The sequence below is a fragment of the Coccinella septempunctata genome, chromosome 2, assembly GCF_907165205.1.
Source record: "Coccinella septempunctata chromosome 2, icCocSept1.1, whole genome shotgun sequence".
In the NCBI taxonomy this organism is placed as follows: domain Eukaryota; kingdom Metazoa; phylum Arthropoda; class Insecta; order Coleoptera; family Coccinellidae; genus Coccinella; species Coccinella septempunctata.
The window spans coordinates 33,911,904-33,939,458 of record NC_058190.1 but is presented as its reverse complement, the minus strand read 5'-3'; the positions used below and the strand labels follow the sequence as shown (position 1 = coordinate 33,939,458).

Below are 27,555 nucleotides of genomic sequence, written 5' to 3'. Positions count from 1 at the left end.
GAAATAAAATAAAAAAGTGATAAAATGGTAATCATAAATTAATTGTCAACTATTGCGTCGCATAGAAAACAACATATGAATAAAGCACTATACTTGAAAATTTGTTCTTACCCTAGGATTATTCTCCAAATAGTTGTACAAAACATTAACGCTTATGGTCAGATCACCAACGTTGAATGGATAGTTCCTGTTCCAGCCTTGGGGGCCAAATTTCCTTCTTTCTGCAACTACTGCATGGAAATAGCACAGAGCGAACAGTATCGATTTGAACTCAGATTCCTTAGAGCTCATTTCCAGCGTTTCCTGATTGAAATTGTCCAACGCCTTGTGCAGATTAGCGAACATACCTGTGGGTGGTTCGTTGGTGATCTTTATAGATGATTCTAAGATTCCTTGGGGTATGACGCATGACAATGGATCCCCAGAAGGTTCAGCGCTCAGATATAACCTGAATTTTTCGTGGGCACTCTCAACGCACTGTTCCATTTTCTTTTCTAGGGTTGGCAACCATTTCACAACCAGATGGATATTTTGCAAGATCACCCATTGTCCCTCGACCGAGGCCAAGTCTATAGCACTTTCAGCCACAACTTCTTGTCCTTGTCCTAGAGAGACGCTATGGAAAGTACCATCGTTGAAAGTGAAACCTAATTTTTTACCCAGTTTTTCAACATCTTTCAGGGGATTCACTCCAGGTGATAAAATAAAGAATGTAGGTGTGGCACTGCTTGTTTCTTCGTAAGATTTTTCGAATTCTACACTCCTAGCCGTGATATATTTCACACCTAATTTATCTTCTATAAAAGTACGAACAGCGTATGTCATACGATCGGGCCTCAGAGCTCTCATCATACAAAGTCTCTGAAGAAAACTCTTATTCTTCCATTCGCCAGGAAATTTCTCCTTTTCAGGACACTCACTGTCGACAAACTTCTTCCATCTTTTTGCTGACCCTTCGAGATCTTTATCCAAATTCTTGAATTCGTCCATATTCGACAGAGCTTTGATACCACCCCAAGAAATATTGCTCAAGAAATCAACCGGCGAATTGAGGTTGGGTATGATGGGAAACCTCAAAAGAAAGTCCAATTCTTCAGGAACGAGGTCGTTGATACTTGCTAATATTTGAAAGGTCATATGCGCCATGAAGATCAATTTGTCACACTCAAAAAGACCTCTCGATGTATACATGAAAACAGAAAATGTTATACTATCCAACAAGTTGAACACCCGGTCCTTGAGAACTTCTGCTGGAACAGCTTTTGATAAGGCGTCCTTGAAGACAACACTGAATGCCTTAAGAGAAAATTGATAAATAGCGTTAATTCTATTTAGATCATTTAGCACGAAGTAGAGGAGCGAAGCTCTCGCAGCACATGGACGATATTGTTCCCTGGCCTCATCGATCTTAGCAGAAGTTATTTTGGCTTCTTCCACTTTCACCTCAATTTCGGTAGCCGTCTTTTTGGTAGTCTCTAGGTTTTCGACCAACTCAACATCTCCAAGTATGTTACCTTTGGCTGTTGATAACCTGTATAACAAATTATCTTCACATCTTTTTAAAGTGATTTTGAAGTCATTCTGTTGTTTAGTTAACGACGATTTCAACTGTTCCAAATCGGGCCTTTCAGCTTTGACTACCTCGGCTAACAGCTGTTCTTCCAAACCATCTCTTGTGACGGTGAAATTGATCAGTGTAGTTTGGGCCTGAATTTCTGGTTTGTAGTGAGGATTTGCTAGTTTAGTATGGATGATGAGCTTGAAACGAGGATCGTAATCTACTTCTTTATCTCCTATTTTTACAGCTTTTCCTTTTTTGACCAGAACTCTTCCGAGAACAGGCTCCAGTACTGCATCCATCGTTTCTCCTATGTTCTCAAAGAGGATAACTTGACCATTCGTGATACATTTCTCGAGAATATCGAGATAATTTCTCATGTTCAGTCTGACAACTGTTAGAGAATCTCCATATTTTGTTTTGATCCACTTAATGCCTTGAAGTTGGGGGTCTATCATAAGGGGCCACCTGGCAGAAAATGTCAATATGCAAGCGTTTTCCGTGGACATTCGATCAGTAGGTAGACCTTCATTATTCCACGTTGCTATGATAGCGTCATCAGTCAATAAGGATAATGGATCTAGACCTTCAGTTTTTGGAATTGCAGGTTGCAGACTGTTCAGGTATGGGGCCCAATACTTGAACAAAAGATCTAGTCGATATTTTCGGGTGAAGCAGCCTACGTATGATATGAAAGAGGTGATTGACAAAATATCACCAGGCATAGTGATGATTGATTGTTGATAAGATAAAACAAGATCCTTCCATCTGACTTTCTCTGAAGCTAAGCCATTAACGAGCCTGTTGGCCAAGTCAATCATGAGAGCACATGCGTCAGCTTCTGCTTGCACTTTCATTTTGGCCTCGGTGGCTTCATCGAATTCAGCCTTCAGCGTACCAAGTTGCTTTTCTAAAAGTGACAATTTTTCATTCAGTGCTTGTAACTTAGCTTGAGCATCTTTCAGATCTTGATTAGCTTTAGCCAAAGCCTGTCTTTTTGGCTCAACAACAACAAATACGTCGTAAAATTTCAGAATATTTATAACCCAAGAACACAAACCGGCAGCAGCGGCTGATTTTGCTGCTATTTTCTCCGGGTCGAACTCAGGATTTTTGAGATACTCTTGTGTTGCTTTTACTACTTCAGGAGACATGTTCTCTTTATCATAATTTATGAGATCAGATAAGAATTGATCCACTTTTCCCATCATCATTTTACATTCTTTCCAACCTCTTTCCTTGGGAATTTTGCCCCTCTTCGAGAAGAGAACTAGCACTGCAGCGCACACATTCACGACAGCATCTGGCGGTTGAGTGAAGGATTTCAACTCTGTCAAATTATTCTTATTCAAAGTATTCAGAGCTTCCATAGCAGCTATGAGAGCAGGCTCTGCCTTGGCCAAATCCTCTGCGCATATTTTGGCCTTCACACTGACATCCTCCTCGATTTCTCGAACTTTCGCTTCTTCTTCACTGGCTATCGCCTGCTCCGCTGCCACTTTCTCATTTTCCACAGCCAAAACTGCAATAAGTTTCGTTGCTGCCTCATTTTTCACTGCGACCTCCTGGTCTTTCACCGCAAGTATTTCTTTCAATCCGTCCACCTCCTCAGAAGTAGACGCAAGTTTGGTTAGACCTGTTTCTAATCTATCGATATTGTCAGTGACATCTTTAGTTTTTTCAGACAATAGCTTCTGGTAAAGAGAGATCTGCTCCAGGAAAGATTTAGGGGTTGTGTAATTGTAGCGCTTTTCGTTTGCCAGGTACACTGACGACATTTCGTTGACTACAACGTGAACATAAGACATAAAGTTGGCTACTGAATCAACTAGAGGTTTAGGTAGAGCATCGATCTCAGACAAGAATCTCTTCGATACAGATTGAAGTGCCTCTTTAGGCCATTCGTGAAACCAATCAATGGATGTGCAATTGACCAATGCTGGGAATTTTCTAGCTCGTATTCTGAGTGTAGATCCAACCGGAGAAAAACATAAAATTGTTTTTAGTAATCGTCTTACTCTTTCTATAAAAAATTTCCAACAGTTCTCCTTCGTGTCTTGTAAGCCCATACCCTTCACTTCACTTCTTACGCCATTCACTACATTCTCTACTTCTTCATCGGCCAAGAGATCGCTTATTTCCCCTGACGCAAGCATGTCATTGATGAGAACGAGGAAAGATTCTTGAGGAACTTGAGCATCTGTCATGAGAAAAACTATCCCGATGGCTTTCAAACCAGCTTTTATATAAAGGGCAGCGATGTCAAGTTTCATGTCGTTCATTGAATATCCCTTCTTCAATTGGATCTGGAAAACTTCGAACGAAGATATGAAAGCAGCCAATCGGGTTAGGGATTGTTTCCCAGAACCCCCCACTCCGACAAGGAGTGCATTACCTCGGGGAGATTCCATGATACGATTTATCCTGCAAATATGGTACATGGCGTCTTCGAAGAGTACCAGATTCATTGCGGCCACTAAATCATTGTAGTTGGCTAACGCATCGTTGAGTAGAACACTGAGGTGTTTGAAATCGTGTATGGGAAAATATTTGGGATCTCCTATACCTTCCGCAAAATGACAGTAAATCAGAGGCTCGTTGAAAACAACGTATTCATCCAGTTCTTCGAAACCCTTCCTCACGACGTCCATCATTAACTTGCTGTAGGCATCTTGATCTGCTTTCTCCACCAATTTATCTCCGTAAACACGATTGGCTTCATGCATCCAGAGTCTGATGAAATCGTTCTGAGTTTTGATGGCATCTCCTGTAGTGAATAGCATTCCTTGGCATATGTTGGACATGTCCCTCAGCGTGAACGTATAATGGAATTTTATCGCCGTCGGAAGGAAGGTTTGTCCCATTCTCGAATGGAGCGTCAATGCAGCCTGGACGACTGTCGGCGCTAATTTAGCTAAATTCGGAGAGAATTTATTCATAGACATAGTGAGATGTTGCTGTACGATATTGCTGTAAATGTGAAACGCCGCCTCTTGTGATGGAAAACTAACTGCGAATACACAGAAATGTCTCTGAAGCCTCGGATCAATAGTGAAACTTCCAGCAGTTGGATTCATGCAAGATAAGAACTGTACGTTGTGTATATCTTTGAGACTCAGTTTCTGTCGGTCGTACCAATGTTGATAATCCATAAATTGCTTGATTAAAGTATGAGGTTGGACAGTGAAATACTTATCCACTTCTGGCATGTTCATGTCGTCCACGAAGTAAACCATAGTTTTACCTCCAGGTGGACCATATACTCTACCAGCCTTCTTCTCCAAAGGTTTCTCCAGAATGTTTTGTAACATTTCAGAGGTAGTGTAGAAGTTGAAGGGAACTTTTGTCACAGCGTAATTGTCATCGAGACTCTCCAACTTAGAATTTATGATTACCGTTTTTCCGCTACCCGCAGGTCCCACCAGCATTACAGGAACTTTCATGAGCATGAGTTTATCGATGAAGAAACGTATTCTAGTAGTTTCCGCTGTGTTCACCAGAGTGGATTGTAAAGGAATATCAGGATCCAATTCGAATTCCACAACTAAATCAGTCCAAGGAAGAAATTTCTTCGATTCATTCTCGATGTAATAACTAAACACGGTACCTTGCGGTGGAAATTTGACGGTTCGAAACTCATTCGTGAACCATTTACTGAATTCGTTCCTCCAATCGGTCATTTGGTCTTGGAAAAGGGCAGAACCAAAAGCCCAAACTATGGAGAAAACGAAGTAAATCTCGTACCAGTCTTTGGGACAGTCCTGAGGAACATTTTGCGGCGTCAAGAAGCAGTCTAGGAGGAAGCATAACATTTGTATGTGGGCGATTTCGGATATCGGAGTGATTTTTTTCAACCGTAATCGAACCATTTCAAGGCAGGGTGGGACGTACTTGTCGAAAAGAATGGTGAGGTTCGCCTTCTCGCTTTGCACTTGTCTCGTGTCGATCCACGAGGCCACGTAAGGATTCCAACCTAAGTCGGCAGGATTTATATAGAGGATACCTGCTCTCGATACAGTAGCCGGAGTTGCTGTTCTCAAATTGGCTATTTCGAAGAGCAGTCTCATAGACGGAGTCAGTGCGATTCTTTCGTTACTGGCCAACGTCAACACTTTATTGTCATCCATCAGTGTATTTAGGGATTCGATCCACATGGGATCGATGTCCCCATCAAGTACGATCCATTTCGGACCGTCACCAGTCAAATTGGCCATGTCTCGCATAATAACAGAAAATAACCCATCCTTCCATTCTCTTGTAGCCGGGTTGATAATACCAAACAGTTCATCATTGGTGACCGCTTTGGGGTTGAGATCGTTGTAAAATGGTTTTCTCTTCTGATTATGATATGTACGGTTCAACGTTTTCCACACCATACTTTTGCCTGTACCAGCAAATCCAATTATGAAAACTGAATGCCTCACGGCGAAAAGCTCCTCGAGCTGGACAACTTTCAGTGTGAAACCGTCCTCTGGTTGTAACCTCATATCAACTGCCGACACTTTAACCAGTTTTTCGAAATCAGGGTTCCTCTTTCTTGGTACATCTAAAGCTGGGAAGAGATCTCCAATCAGTCCCATGAATACCGGTACATCATCAGTTACGATCTTCGGTATGTTGAAATCTCTCAAAGCTCTCATGAGTACTTGGTCTTCAGGACGTAGTCTGTCACCTCGTTTCAACGATCCGGCTACTACCAACACAGACTTGATGGCTCGCAAACCCCAATCATAGTGATCTTGTTTACTTAGTAACTCTTTACATAGCGTGTAGAGGGTGATGAATTTTCTTGCGAGCAACCTGGCTTCCTGGAAACCTTCAGCCACCAACATAATTTCACAAATCAATTCGAAGTCCGGCACCACCATGGCACATGGTCGAAATAGGGCTTTCAGATTCTCTGGAAGTTCAGTTCTGCCTGCGTATCCAGGGTTCATTGTAATGAAATAACCCACCTAGAAGAGTAATTTGTTAAGAATACCGTCAATAATTATTATCATACATTAGAGGAAGCTTCAATGGAAATTCACTCACCGTTGGAGTCAGAGATATCTCATCTCCCAAAAATTTGAATCTTTTCTTCTTGTCCTTGATGGCATCTTGTATGGTCTTCACCTGCACGGCAACAACAGACAGTACTTCAATGGAGATTCTGTTGAATTCATCGAAGCAACCCCAGCAACCAGTCTGGGCTAAACCTTTGAAGATATTACCCACAGACTTGTAGTCCATTTGTTCTGAACAGTTGAAGACGTACACCATCATACCAAGAGCTTTCCCAAGATCTTTGGTTGTTTCTGTCTTACCAGTACCAGCTGGACCAGCTGGTGCACCGCCCATAATAAGATGAAGACTTTGTGTCAGAGTAATATAACATCTGTCAGTCAGCGGTGTGATAACTAATCTTGGAGTATTACCAAGGTATTCGTATTGATATCTGAATTGAGCATCACATATATTCGCGAAACAGTCTTTGATGCCTTCATCCCAACGATGTCTGAGCTGACTTTGCCATTGGAAAGCTTGGGAATTTTCCACTTTCGCAGCGATCATTTTGAAGACGACATCTCTTGAATGTACGTCGATGGTACATATTGTCATGATTTTCTGACGGTCACCAGGGGTCAAATCACCCAAGAGTAGATTGATCAGGGCGCTGAGTTGAGCTATCTGCTTTTTTTGGTAATCCTTCAAAGCGTTCTCGTAGCCTTCTTCCAGCCTCGAGAAAGCCATGTTGACCTCTGTTGTCCACCAGATCTGAGTACCTGTCGAGTAATAATCTCCTGTGATACATTGTTGAAATATACTATTCAAAAAAATCTGGATACCCAGTAAGAGTTCTCCTGTATACAGGACTTTGAATTATTCTATCTACTAAAGGATTTTTCAACAGTTTACTCACTGATCATCATGAGTTCGGATCATTTCGAATAAGAGTAAAAGTATCAAATTTCACTTACCGCAAAGAGCAGGTTGAGCAGGAAAATCGAATAACCACAGCTCCCTAGGTTTCTCCTCGTAGGACATAACAGCTTCAGCGAAACATCCGTGAAGCGTCACCCTCATGACATCTATGACTCTGTTCAACCATGTTTCGACTTTGCCTGTACAGTCACAGATGTAGGCGAGTTTCACGGCTTCCTTCTCTTTCGAGAGCATTTCCTTCGCCCTCTTAGTAGCCCTACCTCCTTCTTGTATGAAGGTCAGTTTCGCGAGGGAATCGAAAAGTTTGGTCAAGTGACGCAAAATCAATTCTGGCTGGTTTCCATTGGAGAGGATATCCAGTAGGTCAGCAGAAGATACGAAGTAAAAGCGTGGGAAGGCCAAACGTTTAGTTTCCAGGTAATCGTTCAGGGCTTTCTCGCAAAGGGTTAATTGGTCCAACAGACTATCTAACCTTTCGAACAGTCCTGCTACGTTTGTTGCTTTCACGACATTCAAGTTTTGAGTCATCGCTCTCAGGATTTCTTTGAATTCTTTATCGATTCTGTCGAATCTCCTCGAATCTTCGGGCAACTGGTTCCTTATATCTTCAGATCCGATGAATATACTCTCCAAGTACATCCATTTTCTTTGTACTTCGAAGAAGACGCTGATTACCTGATCTGCATTAGACAGTTTGATTTGCCACTCGGATACTTCACCTAGGAAAAAGTCAATGTATCTGGAGCTCATCATATTTTGAAGTGCCACTTGGTTTTCTTCCAGTGTTTCGATCAGTTCCTCAGCCACAGACAATATTTGGATCTTTGTTCTGTCGTGAGTTTCAACTCCGAATTCCATGACTGTCCAAGTGGCGTCGAGTTCTTTGAGAACCTTCTCCATAGCCATTTCTTTAACGGATTTATCCACGATGTTTTTGACCTCGTCTTCGTAGTTGTGTAAGTTGAGGTCCAGGAGATCTTTGAGTGTAGTGGACTCGTCCATAACAAAACGCACCTGTAAATATTTTAACAATCATAATTAAAAATACGGTTGGGATTTTATGGATGAATTTCAATGAAATTGTTCTGGATACTTTGTGGATGAGTCTATTCCGATTAGTGCATTTATCGTGCAGTGCGATATGTGAGTGTTACGTACACTTACCCAAGAAATTAGTGATAGTGAGTCCTAGGTAGGCAATAAAAGGTAGGAGGTAATACTTAAGGATATTCTCATAGGTTTTAGGATACTCGTTTTTGCATTTCTTGGGGATATTACCTTAGTTGCTTGCATGAGTTGTTGCCAATGTCTTTCTCTTATTGCAGGGTTTTGGAGTTCGGTGACAGCTCTCAAGGAGGTGAGTAGATTCTTGATCGAAGCTTCAGTTTGTATGAACACATCCCAGCTTCTCAGTTCTTTGTCCATGCCTCTGAGTTCTTTTCCAAAACGTTTACCTGCAATGTTCCAATAGGAATTGTTTCAAGCATTCATCATGTGCTGCATTCATCCATTCAAAGCATGTATTAAAAAAAATGCGTGTTTCACTTTAAATGATGATAAAGCTTACAAAGGTTACTCTCGAGGACATGAGCTTGAAATAGGAGACGGAAAAAATGGAGAAAGAAAACTCAATAATATGTAGGTTTGACAAAAATTGTAGCCAGAAGATGATGAAGAATTTTTCTTTCCTATTTGATAGAAAAATAAAAAGCAAAATTACTTTTAGAACAACTATCTAAATCTGCGACACTAAACATCTGTGTATTTTCAAGCATAGTTGTTTTCAGCCAAATTTTTCGAATTTCACAGTTATTTTTCAATTTTTGAATATTAGAATACTAGAAAACAGCGCATTATACGAGAAAATATGCAGAATACTTTCATTTTACAGAACATTCAAATATTCATAAAATAGCGTTCAATTTAGTTTCAAGAGTTGGGTTCTTTAAATTTTTGGTATTTTTACGGTAATTAAGTAATGGTCATAATTCATAATGAGAGAACTGAAAGACGTGGGTGATATCTTGTAATCGTAAAAGATTCATCAGACGAATGAAAAACTAAAGGGTGTTTCAAATTACGCGGTTTTTAAAAAAAATAAATAAAACACATAATTTGCAATCGTTTTCAAAAACTTTTTATAGGTAAGTACCAATTATGACATTTATGTACGAAAAATAATATCTGCCAAATGACCTCCACTTGCAGCTACAAACGTCTACTCTTTTGATTAAATTTTCAATGAAATTTTGACATAATTAAGGCTCTAATTTATTGATGACACGAAGAATTTCATTCTTCAGTTCAGGAATCGATTGTGGATTATTCTTATAGACCTGGCTTCTCACATAAATTCGATTATCACTGAACCGGTCTCTTGAAATTTTTTAATAATTCGACCAACAGTGCATACAGATGGACGATTATGTAAACCATAAAATTCACCCAATTTTCTGAAAACACGCTGATTTTCATTAAATAATTTAACAATTTGAACGCGTTGTCGTATCCTGTACGAAGCCATTTTTATAAATCTCGTACATCATAATTTTTAAATGTCAAAATACCCAGACGATTTCGGTGCGCCATCTATATTTTATTTATTCTTAAAAAAAACCGTGCAATTTGAAACACCCTTTATATTCCGAAATTCATTTCATTCGATTAAACCGTTTGTGAGGTAGAACTAAAAACACAATTTTAATATAGTTCTTCAACAGTGTGTATCTTGAAAACCAAGCGGATTCGGGAAAAATGCTCAAGGAAAAAAGTGTGTCTTTTGACCTAAAGAATCTACTCTTGAAATATTTGTACGAGTCCAAGACTCGTCCTGTATAGACTGGAAGACGTTTATGTTGAACTTCAGCTGCAAGGACCAAGGAGTCGAGAGTTCGTTGTTTGTCTCTGGTTCGTTACTTACATTCCATTTCCATCGCTTCCACATCTATCTTCTTCCAAGGCGTCTTCTTCCATTCGCTCATGCATGATCTCACTATGTAGACGTAATCCCAAATCTGCTTAACTTGTCTCACAACTTTACGTAGCTGTTTCGATAGTTTGAATTCAGGAATTTGAATTTCGAAAAGCTCGGCCTGTTCCTGAAGGTTCGCAAGATCTTTCTCGAACACCTCTATCTCGCTATTGATTTTATCCAGAATTCTGTACACCTTCTCGCATTTGTAATTGAAGAACGGTAAGTCCTTGAATGCGTTCTTGTACAACGTCTGTTCGATCTCATACAATTGTATTCTTCGTTTGATGGAGCAAACTTGGATGGCTTGTATGGGTGCAACGTTTTGTTTGGTGGTAGCAGCAACCTGAAAACAATTGAGAAGTTATTCATCTTTTTATTTCGTTTAAAAAAAAGGGTTGAGTAAGATATTACATTCCGAAGCACCTACCTCCTGAAAAACCTACTAAGAAAGACCTCTTTCTGTACGATTAATCTGTAAATCGTTGTTGAGAGCTTGTACCTGGGAATGATAGGCTTCAAATGTTTCTCATTATCGAATTTTTAGCCAAAGGATATAGAGGGTTAGACTGATCGATGAAAAATTAGCGGTCATATTAAATTGTGTCCGCCCGTCCATAAGCACTGTAACTTTCGAAAGAGAAGCAGTCTGAAATTTTTAGGGAAGTCCGAAAGCGCCGAGCAGCAAAATCCATCCGATAGTTTCTGAAGCCTCTGAGATTTTATTTCCATTATAAAAAACAAAAACCGATTCAAGACAATAACACTGAGAAAAAAAAATTTCAAATATACAGAAATTTTGTGGGTTATCATTATTTTACTATTTTAACTAGCCTCTAGCCTCTGAAATTTCATTTAAAAAAATACTGATTAAAAAGGATAAGATTTGAAGATCCAGAGCAACATTCTCTTACAGCGAATTTCTTTGTTAGAATTGAATATGAGCTGAGTTCCTTTGTTAATGAGGGTGAGGGTGATTTATTGATTTGAGCAGAACTTTCGGTTATTCCTATAATTCTCGAACCGTTCAACGAATTATTGTCCAAATTGTCATATAAACAAAAAGAGGCAGACCAGCAGCGGGTTTCATAAAATGTTGGTCTTCTGATCAACGATTTGAGTCGCTCGATTTCTAAAATGAAATCACTGAAACCTTTTCATTTCTGAATATATTGAAGGAGTAGCAATCATAATTTGATGATAGAATGATATTCTGAATGATCATGACTGAATTTTGGATTGAAAACGAATTGATATCTATTCGTCAATCAAGCGTTAATTCTCCGATCAAGCTTTATGGAATCAGGGGTAGGACTCAGATATTTTTATTTTTGAATTTTTATTGAATAGCAGCTCTGTAACCGTAGGAGTTGATAAAAATGGATGGCAAGTTTCCAATCTGGATTTTCAAAAGATGGATAATGGCCCAAACAGCATACTTCTATCTTCTCTTGTTTTCAAGTTATAAGTGAAAACTCATTCTTCGGCTCTGAATTGGTGCCTCTATTTCGAGTTTGATTGATATCGAAAAATAAATGCATAATTCTATAGACTCTCCCTTATGTAGAATGCAGTGGCGTAGTCAAAGATTTTTTTCAGTTCGACACTTCAGTGATAAAATATTAACTTTCATCATCACATTAATTTCTAGTAGTAAATGGAATAAATATTGGCCCTCATTTTGAGGTAAAAAGAACAATGGATACAATTCAATGACTATGCTACTTCATTCTACATAAAAAAGTGTCTCTACAGGGTGGCCAAAATTCGATGGGATTGAATGACAGCTCTGTAATCGTAAGAGTTAGGGAAAAATAGATGGCACTACGCCACTGCATTCTACATGAAAAAGTGTCTGTAGCATGTAATATTTGTTTTTCGATATCACTGAAACTACGGAATAGAGGCACTAATACAAAGATGAAAAATGAGTTTTCACTTATAACTTGAAAACAAAAGAAGATAGAGGGATACGGTTTTGGTCATTTTCCATCTTTTGATTAAAAACCTGTAGCGTCTAAGCGCTATATTGAAAATTAATTTTTTGAGATATTCAGTGAAAATATCACTAAAATATTAATTGTGTACTATAAAAGGGTCATTTTCTCATGAGATGTCTTTTGGATTAAGACTAGTACAACATACATTTGATGTATATCGATTAGTGTGTTAATGTGTTGTCATTGGTGATATGAGGAAGAGGAAATGGCGAATACAAAGAAGAAGAAATAAAATATAGTCATTTAATGAGATACAAAATAGATGGGTGTTTTAGAAGTTAGAGTAGTTTGGGTCTTAAGTTGACATCTATGTAAAATGCAGTGTCCTTATGTGTAGATATTCTCCTGGTGTAAGACAAAGAAGTGAGAATGGTCTGCTTGTTTTCGAGTTGCTGCAAGAAATTGAAAAAAAAGTTCCAAAATAATCTAAATAGTTCAAATTTCTAAATACCTTTTTACATTGGACCCATTTATCTGGAATTTCTTGAAGCTTCACGTAAACCTCTTCAGAGAATTCCACTCCATAGGTCTGAAGCAGGTCCATGATTTCTTTCAGCGGTCCGAACATGGCATCCGTCGCCAACATTCTCTCTTTCACTTTGAAGAGGTAACCCATGATGTGCAATAGTCCGGAATAATCATCTTCGGAGATCGTGACCGACATAGCTTGTATAGCCTCGTGACAGAACGCTTCCAACTCATTCAAGCTCTCTATAACATGGTTGAACAGGTGATCTTTGAAGAGATTTCCCCATTTGCGAATTGTGTTGAGTATGCCCTGTCGCAGTGGTCTCAAATCCAGTCTCAACCATCCTCCCTGGAGAATCTTCTCGGTTGGCGTTATCTCCATCTTCTTGTACAACTCGTCATAATGGTCTATTTGCTGCTTGAAATCTTCAACAGTTGGTTCTTTGAGTGCTGGATGAACAGCGTTTTCATCTTTGAGAGAATCTCGCTCTTCGTCACTCAGAGTACGGGAATACAGTAAAAATTCTTTTAGGAATTCTTGTCTATCTTCAGTCCACAACAACTCGTAATCATCGTATACCCTCACATAATCCAGGGCTTTGTTGATAGCGAGTTTTATTCTGGAGATTATTTCTCGATAATTATCCTGGCAATTGTTATCGTTGATCAGATCAGGGTAATAGTTCGCATGCTCTGAGGGATCTGCTCTTTCCATGTAATTCCCCATGTTATACATGTCGTCAAGTAGAGTTTCAATAATCGACAAAAAACCAGGTCTGTATTCTATTGGAGGTTCGAAAGCAATACTTGGCGGATGAAGTTCGACGACTACTTCCAAAAAAGGTGTTACATCTGGCGTGTCTCCCATTTCATCCATGAAGAACGTCTGACTAACTTTAACAGCGTATAAGAGTATGTCCTTCATGAGATGATCGACGTATTTGATGTAGGGTTCCCATTTGAAGGATAGATCTACAGGACCCTTCGGAGAATCAGGTTCGGTTTCAGTTTCTCCCTCTGTTTCTTCTGGAGGAGGAGGCGATTTCTTGCCTTTTTTACCTTTCTTGCCTTTCCCTTTTCCTTTCTTTTTTTTACCTGAAAAAAAATTTTCGTGAATAATCGGAATCAGATCTAATGTCAAGTTAAGAGTTTTCCCTTATAAATCGGAGTTCATCATACACAACTGTTTTGGGTGTTCTAAAAGATTGAGATGCGAAATTTGTATGATTGAAGTTTGAGAAGTTTTCAGCCAAAGTTGTGGAGATCTGTTTTAATATTTCTTGAATGATTAGATTCAGAATTCATTGGAATGAATTTTTCGTTTTAATTCTCCAAAATTGTAGCTTCATCTAGTTTTCGATCTAAACTTTTCAAGCATTAGCGGTTTTCGAGTAATCTTCAGATTACCAATTCCTGACAATTGGCGATTCTTTAGTACCCTGACGTTTTTGGCTTTATCTATGGTTGGGCAGCTCAAGAGAGAAATTCGGGATTTACTCGAGCGTGTCAGATCAATATATAAGGGAGGATATCTTGGGTCCTGTAAAGTACCTCAAATTAGACCTGTATATAAGAGGAATTGTCTAGGACAGGTTGCCAGAATAGTGAAAACAAAACTATCTTTGTACATACTCGAGCATGTCAGATTAGGATTTGAAAAGTAAATATTCTCTTAATCTGACAATTTAAGCTTGACGAAAATGTGTGGAGAGGTGACAAAGTTGCAAAAAAAATCACCTGTACGTTATCCAGCGCAGTGGCTTTTGTTTGTTTTATTGAAGCTAAGGATTTAAAATTAACGGAAAAAAATTATCTGACAGTTTCAGCCAAAACAATAAATATTGGCCATGAAGACCACAAAAAATAGTTTTTTTGAATTATCTCCTCTCCTGGGCTTCAAATTGTTTTCGCATTCATTATAAAAGTTTCAGAGCATAACATCAGACTGGGTTTCTACATAGACCTTGACCTTTCGCATGTGTGGCTAAGCTCCTCGTCCTTATCGCCATCTAACTCGAAAACGGTTAAGACGATGTAAAATTGCTTCAGACAAAAGTTCTATAGAATTATAATTATTTACAACTTTCATAATGCACACAGAAACGATTAGAGGTACAGGAAGGGAGATATTTCAAAAAAGTGCCTTGTTATCATCTTCAAACTGTCAGATTAACAAACACCCCCACGGATTAGTGTCAAAACGTCTGCAACACCGAGATTAACATCTGTATGAAAATCTGACACGTTCGATTATGTACAAGTAACGATTTTTCTGCATTTTCAGAGGACCATTGTGACCTTACGTCAAGTCCAAATTTGCAGTCTCTCGAAAAGTAGCTTCTTTTGGGTCCAATCAACATATCCGCAGAATATGTAACACGCTCGAAAAAAAATTTTTTACACCATTTTCAACTCCTCCGTACGGCCAGCCCCACCACGCAAACTGACAGATTAACATGAATTTATTATTGGAGATACGCAGGGCATGTTATACAGCATCTCAATCTGGCACGCTCGAGTATGTACACCTGATTTCTTTTACATCTTTGAAAATCTGCAGACGCTTTCCCCACCGCTGAAAGTATGTATACATATATATACATACATCATAGAACCTTTTTTTTTCTACCGTCTAATCTTCAAAATCAACTAGGTCTCCACGACGCTCGAGTAAATCCTGATTTAGCATCGTCGATTTAGCTCCCCAACTACTATATATGTACCAGATAACTTGTTTTATCAGCTTAAATTTTTTTCGAAGACCAGTTCTCCCTGTGCTATCGAACTCTGGATGGGAATATATCATTTTGTCGTCAATTTTCGACAACTCAGCAAAAAATGGTCGCACAGACAAATGAAGATGGATTTCAGAACTCGAATTAATTCAGCCAAGTTTCTATTCTTATAAATTTGAAATAGTAACGAATAAAGGTGGATTTTTACTGAATCGAGCGCTGAATACAAATTATCGAGGAAACCATTAATGTTAAGTTTGCCTTTTACAGTTCAAAATAACAACCTATTGACTAGCCCGCAAAACGGGAAAAGGGCTCCGAGAGACCTTAATCCTTTTCATATCTGAGATATCTGGGATAAGTGAATGTTCCTCTGGAGAGGAGTGTGAAAGCCGCAACACTAAGGTCTTTATTTCTATCATTCATATTACAATATTGAAATGTTTTCATGTGGGAGGGCGAGATTTAGCTAGCATTATCGCTTGCATTATTATCTTTGAATCCATCATGACCTACCTGGCGGATCGCCTTCCAATCAAATCTAGGAATTCACATTATATCCATACTAGTTCAGAGATGCACCGCGCACAAAGCTAATACCTACTACCTCTTGCTTCATGTTTCAATATTTACTCACCCTTTGTTTCTTCTTCAGGTGGAGGTGGGGGAGGTTCTTCCTCTTCTGGTTGAGGCTCTGGTGGTTTTACTGCCGGCACATCGAAATATAATTCATAATTTTTCTCCAATACTGTTTTCAATTCATCGGAATCATGCTTGATGGCATCATATCGGATGCGCAACCGTTCTACCCTATCCTCAGTGAATAAAAGGTGCTCCTTCTTGCCTTCTTTTCTTTCGTATATTGGAATCTTCGCCCATTTCTTCATTGAGTGTTTCAGTTGATGAATATTTTGCTGCGCCTGAGATACCCTGTCGTAGAGTGCCTTCACCGCATTAAACATGTTTTCGACTATCTCAACATCTGAGGACAGAAAAAATCAGGTTCTTTACAAAATGAAGTATCGGATATTGAGAGTTGCACTAACAATAGGAAAATATGGTGATCGAGTAGTTTGAAATTAGAAGCTGAACATATAAAGATATCGATAAAGCATGATTATGTGGACTAGATGATGAATTCGATGGATTTTGAAGGAAATTCAACCATCTAAAGTGTTCCCCTGATTAAAATCAAGGAGATATGATTCAAATAATGAAAAGTCAATTATTGTTTAGCACGAATTGGAAATCATTACTCTTAATATGTTAAATGATTAACGGAAGGTTTGCTCCCAATTTACACGGCCCTAGAACAACCGTTTAACAATATGGAGCAGCTTTATAACTCTTTGCTGAATATTTGGACAAATTTGTTCCAAAATTTCATAAATTGTCTCACTGAAAACATGCCCTGAAGGGTAGAATACTTGTGACGGGCTTGTGGGGACCAATCAAGTACTAGTTTTAGCGAAATAAATTGTTTTTCTTTGAAACTCTTCATTTTTTCTGAAAAAAAAGAATATCCACTGAACATTTTCTGGTATTTGATCTGGTTTCTGATCTTGTACCAATCTTATGAAAATCTTGAAGCGAATACTCCTGAAATGCTCAAAATATTAATGAATGGATCACGTCTTCATAGTAAGGCAGGTGAAGGAGTGACGAAGGAGTTTTGTTGCTCTGGCGAGGTCAAGTAAGACCGGTCAGCATCTACTCTTTGTCGACGAAATGAAAATTTCTGGTAATACTTCGAGCGATGGTAGTTTTAGTTCGATTTAATTATCTGCGGATGTTATGCATCTGAATTAATTCTTTTATTGTTCAAAATATTCTTATGCAATATCTCATATGTAGAAAAAGGTATATTTCACATCAAAGTGCTTAAGCAACTGAATTTATTCTTGGTATCCAAGTGTCATTAAATTTGAAGTTATTATCGATCCTTTTATTCAAACCGAATGCATTTATTTTTATTGTAGCAAAACTACATGTTCCACTTCCTACTCATGGTGGTGTTTTCTTCCACCATGCCATCTACTGATGTTGATGTAACTCAGGAGAAAACGAGTCAACCAGCACCAGAAGCTAATAAATAGAAAATTCCCTTCAAGAAATTCTGTATATGTATAATGTATATTTATTCTATTGCTTTTCCGATGAACAATAATTAGGTTATGAAAAAACTCACCATTCTCGAACCAAATGTACTGATTTATCGCAGGCTCCAGGAGTTTATCAATCGTTTCCATCTCGTCACAAATTATATTGAACTCGACCTCTGTGCAGTCATTCTTCAGATGGTTGTAATATTCAACAATCCTCTTGAACCTATTCAACGATTTGAAGAGCAATTCTACTTTCGCGTACAGCTCGACCGCCTCCTCTGGCAAATCCAATCCTTCGATGGTTTTCAAGTATCTCATCTCCCTCAACACCGCCAACAGTTCATCGCTGAAATTCAGAGTGAGGTCCCTTTTCTCCTCGTCCCTACATAGCTGAAACTTGGACATGTGTGTGTTGATGATGTCCGGCAAGCTGGCTATCCAGGTGTTCAGTAGAGCTCTTACTTTGCCATCGATAATACTCAGCATTTGATCGATCTTTTTGAAGAGATATACAGCCTCGGAGCTTTCCAGTATCGGATGTTCTACGTTCTTGAATTCTTCATAAGGCCTCGCGATCCTCCCGCGAAGATTCCTCAACCAAAGAATACTGCCAGCTGTTGGAGGGGCGTAATTACTAATAGGAATACCCCGAGCCATACACTGATCATATATTATCTTGGCAGTATCAACTTCATCATTCAGTAGTTCCATGATTTTTGGATACATCGAATAGACTTCATCTCTGATCAAAGGTCTATCTGTCAAATTCCCTATTATATTCCTCAACTTGAAGATAGCCTCCAGGCTGTAGCAGTCGTTGAACGCTTGTCCGAAGATTGCAACTAAGCGCATGTCTAAATCATCACACTTCTCCTTGAAGAGATCATAGTCTTTGTAGACTTGGGTATCTTCGATATCCAGAACATCGTATTGTACGTTACTGAAGACGGTGTAGATTCTGTTGAAATCTTCGAAGGCCGCTTCACATTTTATAGATAGTATTCTGCCTTTCAATCCACCGAATTCTACCTTTTCCAGTTTCGTGAACTCCATATTCGTGCTCAATATGGTTCTCACCAGTTTCAATCTATCTGTGAATTCCAGAAGTCGTTGAAAAACTGTCCTTCGATGGAACGTCCATGGTTGATACTCTATGTCGGGGTTAGTGTAATATTTTTGCAAGTTTTTTCGAACATATTCAAAGGACTCCATAAACAATTCCAGTAGCTGAATACTTTTATCCACTTTGAGAAAAATCTCCTCAGCCTCTCCCTGGAAAATCGATGAGGGATCTAGCTGTCTCGTCACAGCTTCTATAAGCATATTCGATATTTCCTTCAACAGCACAACGATCTTTTCGCTGAAGGCATAATATCTAGAGTTGGCCCAAATGAGACCTATACAATGTATGAGGGGTTTAATGTAGTTTTCATTATCTAGAAATTCAGATTCTTCGAAACGTTGGATATGAGGTACTAGAGGCTTCAGGTATATATTGATATCTCTTGCTTCCACCACGCCTGCCACTATGTTTTTGAAGAGCGATTTGAATGTTTTGGAGTAGGTACTATTCGTCAGTTCTAAATATTCACCCATCTTCTTGACTCTCGGATCTCTCAGCTGATCGTAGATGTACTCTAGATTTTTTAGACGATGCAACCAGAACTCAACCTCTTTGGTAGGGGTTGGGTGAACTCCGCCAGCAAAAGCCGCTTTCGATGACTGCTTCAGGACTTCTCTGCAGATGCTGGCCCATTTGATAACAGCATTCTCGATGTGTGACTTCAGCATCAGGTCACAGTTTTCTCCATTTGAATCCACGAAGGCACTGACTGCTAGATGTACACTGGAATAACCTTGTGGCAATGGCAGAACCGTTTGGCTCTTCATGGCACCTCTGACCTGTAATTTGAGTTTCAATTCAGATATGATATTTCAGCTGGAATTTTAGAATTTTCAGATTTAACGGAAACAAGGATGAAAAAGTTTTCGTATTGTTCTGTTGATAAATGTTTCAACGACTTTAGGATCGAATATCCTAATATTGATGTAGAATATCAATCTTTCCAAAGTACTGTTTCGGGATATGTTAACCTTTTCCATGAAACGATTTAGTTAAAAGAAAGAAGGAAGTAGTCGACTAAAAAAAGGGCATTATTTCCATATAGGTTTACATGTTATCAGAAAATTGAGGAATTGGCTTCGCAACCAATACATTTTTCTTGATTTGTCAACTTTCATATGAGGATATGGATCAGCAAAAATCAGCAAAGTCTACATTGAGACACCACTTCATTCTCAAAAAACTGCACAGCGTTATAAACAAGAAATTATGATGCTTTTTATAGCTGAATTGAATTTTGATGAATGGTTCAATACTTATATCCAGCAAGATGAAGCCAGGGCTCTAACAGCTGCAGAAATCAAAGGTTATCTAAGGAATGTTTTTCAGATTGGGTTCATCAGCCTCATAACCAAACATAAATTTCCTCCAAGATTGTGTGATTTTACACCATTTCCCAAGGCCTCATTCGACAATCCTATCTCTTAAATACCAACTGATGACAGAATCATTGAGAAAATTGCCCAAATTAACGACATTCTTTCCATTTTAAATGAAGTTTTTGAATTTGTCAAAAGAAAAAAAAAAGAAAAGTGGAGGACTTTTCCAGCAACCATGTACTTCAATTATAGAACTCTGAAACTCATTGTAATAAAAATCAAGTAATTCAGTTTCTTCAGTTTAGTTATGGATTTTCATCAAGTATTCGCCACATCAATTCAATACTTATAGTGAATTGAACATATAGAGATTCTTCCTGTGGTTTTATTCATATTACCGAAATTGGTAAACCTTTCCACATAATTGAAAGTTCAAAAATTTTACACCTGTATTCATTCAAGATTCATGTTTCAACGTTTATAAATTATGAACTTCGGTTGACATTTTTACCAATAAGTTTTCCAATCGCCTCAGATTGTTTTGATTCTGATCTAGACCTCAATGAAAAAAATGGTTCACTCGTAGCGTGAACTTTGTTTTTAAAGTTTTGAGACTCTTTTCTTTTTTCTTTTCTTTTCGAGTTTCGCCTCAGTTTTAATTTAAATTTTGTATAACATGTGTTGTTTACTGGTATGAAATGCTTTTCGCTATCATTTTGCTAAACTGGTATTTTTAAATCCATTTCATTGTGTTGCACACTGTTATTAGTGTTAATTGTTATTTTTGTAAAAAAGGGTATAACCCGCTTATTTCATTAAATGAATAAATAAAAATATGAAAAAGGGCTTTTGCATATAAAACTACGTTATATAGATTAATCAAGAAGTGGATTTAATATGTGTGAATGATAATACCTAAGGAACATTGAGAGCATGCGGATAAATTACTGAATTCTGAAAAAGTCAATTTTCCTTTCAGAAAGCCAATGTAAATATTCATTTCCAAGATTTTGATAGTGCCGAGAAACCAAAGCATAAAAAAGTATCAAAAATTTCTGACATAATTGAAGGCAAATTCTGCATGCGTTATTGGACTGGCAATCTTTTAGAATTGATGACATGATGGAAGCATTTTAAGTGAAAAGTGACGGTTTGACTAGGATTTCTACAAGCACCATTGAATGGGATAAATAAGCAGATATTCAAATTTGGCTACATGTTGATTGATTTCTGTGTTGGTATTGTGAAATAATATGTTTCCATTAAAATATATATCTGAAATATTTAAATTCATTCATTTCTACAAATTACATTAATCATGTAAATGAAATAATGGAATGAAATTTTCTGGATTCAATTAATTCATTGTAAAATCTTCATCAAACGGCACTGACACCTTGAAGAAAGTTTTGGAGGTACTAGAGCACAATTAATAATCCAATAATTCAATTCACTATCTTCGCATAATCGAAGATAATCGATCGAAGAAAATCAACTATAACGTTGCTTTCACAATAGATTACTTAATTGACGTAATGTTTGTTTAGAAGTCGCAGTGCCCTAATCGGTAGTTGGATTCGCTAATATTAAACTGAAATTTTCCATGTGTGTCAAAGTTTGCTCTACGTGTAGAGCCAAGCACAGATTAAAAGAAAAAGATCCATATATTCTATGATACCAGAAACAAAACAATACGAGTGTCATGAAATGTCACATTAATGCGTTTGAAACTCAGACATACAATCCTTTTTCTTACCTGATCCACGACGTTTTTGAAGGTCCTTAGGTGTTGAATCACGTCGTCTGCCACCACCTTGGGCCATCCCCTGTGATTCGTAGGATTCGACAGGACCGGAAGGCAGATCCCGTTCAGGAGTACCGATAGTTCTTCCATCGGTTTGCCAGCCATGTCGCCCATGAAGATCAGCTCTCTCATGTTCTCCATGGTGACAACGTCCGGGTACTTCTTCTGGAAGAAGGTGTACTTCGACTTGATCTGCAGATTGTACTCCTTGAAGCAGCAGAAAATGCCGGCCTGGTTCATCGTCAGGTACATCTTCATTTCGTTGGCCTTGTTCAAGAAATTCATCAGCGGCTTCTGTACGGAAGAAATCGAATATTCATCTAATATTGTATCTGTATGACCATTTTATTTCAATGAATAAATTGTGTTTTATGTTATGTCTCTGTTTGGTGTGCAGGTAATCCAATTAAAATTTGATTGATGTTATTTTCGGATGGAAACGTTGAAACGTAAAATTTAGGAAACTAAAAAAAACTCCTATGGCTCGAAGCCACAGAGGAAAACGAATGAAATTTCGCAGTGGTATTTTTCAAATAGAGATGCACCCAGAATTCAAGTTTTCATCGATTTCCATTTCCCCACACCAACAGATGGGCGAAATCGGGAACCTTTTCAATTTTTCACCACAACTTTTCGTTCGGGCTTATCAAAAAATATGTATTGAAATGAGGATCATTTGCTTTTCACTTTGACCGTAAAAGGATAAATTATCTCTAATCTGTTTTTGAACATCACATCGGCGTATACCTCATTCGAACAACTTTTTTGGCATAATTTTTGTACAAATCCAGTGGACACAACTGAATCGTTAATAATACTATGCTGGCGGTAAAACATTCGAAATTACAAAAGTTCGAGCCGATAAACAACTGGAGAAGATCATGGCGGCTTTTAGTTGATCGTACAAAAATAGAGCAAAAAGGACATATTTTATTTTTTATGATAAAAAGTCAAAAAAGAATTAAGTTAACAAATGAAATTGTCTTCCCAATACATAATTTATGATATTAGATCTTCTGAAACCTTTTTGGGTTTTCACTCCCAATCTCTGGAACAAACTCAACTAAAAATTGAATATACGATTTGCTCCTGCGTAAATTCTTCCACTATTTGTGAGAAGCAAATCAAGTTAAAAAAAATTGCTGCACGAGCAAATCGTTTATTTCAATTTTTTTATTGATTTAGTTCCAGAGATTCGGAGTGAAATCCCTAAAAAGTTTCAGAATCCTCCCAGGTTAATTTTTAATCGACATATTTTTGATATTAGATGCCTGTGAAAAGTTATGGTAGAAAATCAAGAAGGGATGAGGAAATTAGTTTAACCCAATTTGATTTGTTCACCTTGGTCCTAATTTTAAGAAATTAAATGAATCCATAAATCTTCATCTTTGAAGCAATGTGACTTTTCGAAGACATATATCGATGAAAACTTTTTGTGATATTTTGAGGTCCAGAACCTAAATCCTAATTTATCCTGTATAATCCTTTATAATGAACTAATATTTGAAATACCTTTCTTCATTTTCGATATACCTGGGTAAATTGACTTTTATGTGTTCAACATCAGACGAGAATTAATGAGTTTTATTTGTATTCCGTTATGTTTTCATTAATATTACCCAACATTTTGTCACGAACCATTTCATTATGTCCCCGTGCAACGGTGCACGATAATAATACTGTTGCAGAATTTATATTCATACTCATAGGCCATACTTATTTCTGTGGATGAGTATCATCAATAAAACATACCCATTTCTTATATTTGCATTGAACTGTTCTTGATTTTCTTGCGTTTTAATTTTGCCGCTTCCATATTATCCAAAACGTGTACCTAGTTATGAAATACAAATATAGTAGATAGTGTTGTAAGATAATTAAAAATAAATTAAAATGAAACATTCAATCTTTAACATTCATAAAGTTTTAGATAAGTCGCTCGGACAGCTACTCACTTGGACAATGGAAGTGGTTGTCCGTGGGACATTTTTGCTCTTCTGGACAAAAATGATTTGATAAGATCTTTACTAGGATAAATATAAACGTTCCAATGCTTGACACCCTAATTCCAACAGATGACACCCTGTCTTAGACCTTTCGCTTTTAAATTAGATTCATATTAAGATACCAACAATTGGAATAGTTTGAAGCACTGGGATTTTTACCTTAATTAAATAATTTGCTTATTTATTTCATATATAGGTATTCCTTTTCAGGTAATGGGATTGTAGAAGAAGAAAGAATCAAGACACTATAGAGAAAGCAGACCCACAAAAAAATGGCTGAATGGAAACGAAAAAAGAAAAAGTTATCATGAAAACAAAAAGTTGATTTTAAATCTGTAGTTGGAAGAACAAGAAAACTGCAGAATAGTATCATGAAAATTGCGTAAACAAGAACAAAGAAAGCGATCGAAAGCAGTTCGTAACATACTGCAAGAAATAGGTTCCTCCAAGTTCGCAGTGTATTTTTCAGGAAATCAATACATTTTTGAGAACGCTGATGATTTTTTTTCATTCGGTGTACCGAATCATTAAAACTGCTTCCTGATACTTTATTAAATTATAATAGTTTCATTCACTATTATCTTTGAGATTTTTGTTTGTAACCAAGATATGTCTATGGAACAACTAAGTTTCTTTGAAAAAAACCGTTCATAATTTTTTAAATATACAATAACGAAATATAAAAATATAGCAGGAGACTATACCATTTCGCATTAAAAAAAAAAGTAACGATTACTTAAAATAATTGTTTCAACAAAAATGTATGTCCAGTTTGGTCAAACAAACTTTTTACTAGTGTTCCAGGGACAGATAGATTTGGGCTGGTAAATTTTTCTTAGGCCCGGTACTTTCACCTTCGAATAAATTTTATTCAATGTCAATAAGTATCTGTCAAATAATTTCCTATCTTAAGGATACCTTATTTCGGTGCTTTCAGATGAAATTATTCGACGAAAAATAATTCTATGAAAACACGATATACTACGAAGGCGTAGAAGGGCCACATAATATTTTAAAAATATTTTTCCTTAAATTCCGACTTTGAACTCGGAGTTTAGTTAATTTAGTTTTTAACTAAATTCCGACTTCAAAGTCGGAATTTTGTTAAATTCCGAGTTCAAAGTCGGAATTTACTAAATTCCGACTTCAAACTCGGAATTTTATTCAGTTCCGAACTTCTACAGGGTGTTCTACGATGAAGTAGATTTGTTCCTGAATTACAGTTTACTTTTCTACAAATATTCAAATCCATATAATACTAGAGGTTCCCACATTTATGATGAATGAATAATTATGTACACAGGGTGTACATTATTATTTGAGTTTTCTTCTATGAGAGGTCATAACAATGATATGACAACCTTTTACAGACATGACATGACATGAATATTTTTTCAGACAACTGTTTTTTAGGTATATTCCGGATATTTTATGAAAAAATTTCCTCCTCATATGTACTCGTGAGGCTCAATGGACAAGAAATCAGTACGAGGTACAACCGTGTGCTTTGATGTTTCTTACATGAAGAGGTCATTACAACGGTGAGAAAACCTCATATAGGCAGCTCTATGACGAATTGGTTCATTTCCGAATATGCTGAGATATTCATGAGAGGATTCAGATTTCACAAAATAAACACGTTGTTCTTTAATAAATATTGAACTTGATGTATTTTATTGGAGAAAATTGTCATTAGATCCATGTTTTTGAATAATTATGAAATTATGGTTATAGACAGGTAGAGGTAAGGTTGGGCACAACCTCCCCCCACCCCAGTACTGAAATAGTAACCATAAAATAACATTGAGTTCCCAGGCCCCCCCCTCTGTATATATGGAGAAATAATCTATGTCGTCGTAGAACAACACCCTGTGCATCTAGCCTGTATCGGTTTCGAAGAAAATAAAATTCCGCATTACGCAAGTTCGAACTTGTGTGCGCTTACCCGACGCATGCTTCATAACCTCTAAGGCCGGGGTTCCGAACTTAGGGTAAATTACCTTCAATGGGGTAAAATTGGTTTCTCTGAGGGATAACATACAAGGTTTGAATCATCGTTCAGTTGAAGTTGGGTCTATATTGTCAGGGGTGGCTCGTGAAATGAGGTGATGAGACACAACAGAGAAAACAATTTTTATTATATTATACATTGATCTTCGAACAAAACCATTCTCTAGTTAACTCTCTGCTGCATCAATTTCAAATTAATCTTAGTTAATATATTTTAACAAATTGTTCAAATGATTTAGAAAAATCGCTCGTCATATCATCCTTACCTCATCAAACAAATTTTTCGAATGTACTTAGAGTGGAAGTCAATATATTTACCCATATCTGAAACGTTTCATTTCACCAACTATACCCTTCCGGCCTTCATTGAAGAATTTTTGACATTTCGGTGGACACGGAATATCGAATTCAAGTTGGTAATCTCTTCAAAAATAATCACACATTTCGTAATGAAAATTTCAAGTTCCTAGCTCTCAAGAGTTTATGATCGGCCCGACAGACAATTTATATTGACAAATTCCTCATCAATAATTGCAACTCGATCGTTTGAGACCATGAGCATGTCCATATCAAAAATTGTAAATTGGAGATTGGTCAAAATGATGATATCGCTTTCGTTCCTAGGAATAAGCGGGCAAAAAGCATTTTCAAACTTCAAAACAATATCAATATTTCAACACCGATTGTTTTCCTTGAGAAACTTTTACAAAATGAAGTTCTGAAAATTTTTAATTATAAACTCTTATAACTTTGATCGGATATAAATAACGAAAACCCAGTTTCAAGCAAGTTTAGGATGCGAAGTCTAAAGTTACTGAAAAAATGTTCAACAACTCACGGAATATTCGTCTGTGAATAGCATTTTCAACCATTTCTCCTGTTTCAGCTTGTATGATTTGGCAAAGTAGTTGAATAGAAACTCCAATCGTGCGTCCTCCTCCTCCTCATCCTTCTTCTTCTTCTTATCCCCCATTTTGTGCTGAACTTGAAACTAAAACGTTTCAAGTGTCAGCTATAACTTTTGACACTCGTTTTTAATATCGCACCTCATTACTTGGCAACAAATATTTAATCGATATCATTTCTAACACTCAGCCAATTCGATCTATTCTTGTTCGTGGCAATTTCAATTTATTTGAGAACATGAATATCAACACCCGCTTAGATAGGTGGTGCCGGTTTTATTGGGTTGTTGGAGAAGAGGGGGACAGGGTCGTAGTAGGAAAATAAATATAATGATAAAGGTGTATCTGTGTATTATTAGATTTTCACCCGTACCTTCAGTTTGATGTTAGATGAACCATTTCTTATTATGTACTAATGTTCTCAAGATATACTTCCTTATATTCGTCTTTGCAACTGTACACATTTGTGGATAGTTTAAGTAGGTACATAACTTTTAAACCGAGCCTATTCGGAAAATAAGGTGTGTGGTATGACCTCTTTGTCAGCACCTAGAGCAAGTTTAAAAAGACAATTGTTAAGGGCTTGAAATTTGATTTGTATTGTTCCTTTGGTTTGTTGCTCTTTA

The 27,555-nt window shown here is 37.4% G+C and overlaps 1 protein-coding gene across 1 annotated transcript in view; it reads right to left on the bottom strand.

Moving 5' to 3' along the window:
- Window positions 1–27,194, bottom strand: part of LOC123306906 (dynein beta chain, ciliary-like) — a 35,281-nt gene extending 8,087 nt beyond the window's left edge. The window contains exons 1-10 of the mRNA XM_044889100.1: window positions 26,863–27,194; window positions 21,961–22,302; window positions 17,846–19,664; window positions 16,295–16,639; window positions 12,906–14,017; window positions 10,404–10,800; window positions 8,762–8,937; window positions 7,519–8,497; window positions 6,593–7,323; window positions 112–6,513 (exon numbers count right to left, since the gene is read on the bottom strand). Of these exons, the coding sequence (XP_044745035.1) occupies window positions 112–6,513; window positions 6,593–7,323; window positions 7,519–8,497; window positions 8,762–8,937; window positions 10,404–10,800; window positions 12,906–14,017; window positions 16,295–16,639; window positions 17,846–19,664; window positions 21,961–22,302; window positions 26,863–26,997 (12,438 nt within the window). The 5' untranslated portion in view covers window positions 26,998–27,194. The remainder of the gene's footprint in view (window positions 1–111; window positions 6,514–6,592; window positions 7,324–7,518; window positions 8,498–8,761; window positions 8,938–10,403; window positions 10,801–12,905; window positions 14,018–16,294; window positions 16,640–17,845; window positions 19,665–21,960; window positions 22,303–26,862) is intronic.
- Window positions 27,195–27,555: the final 361 nt, after the last annotated feature.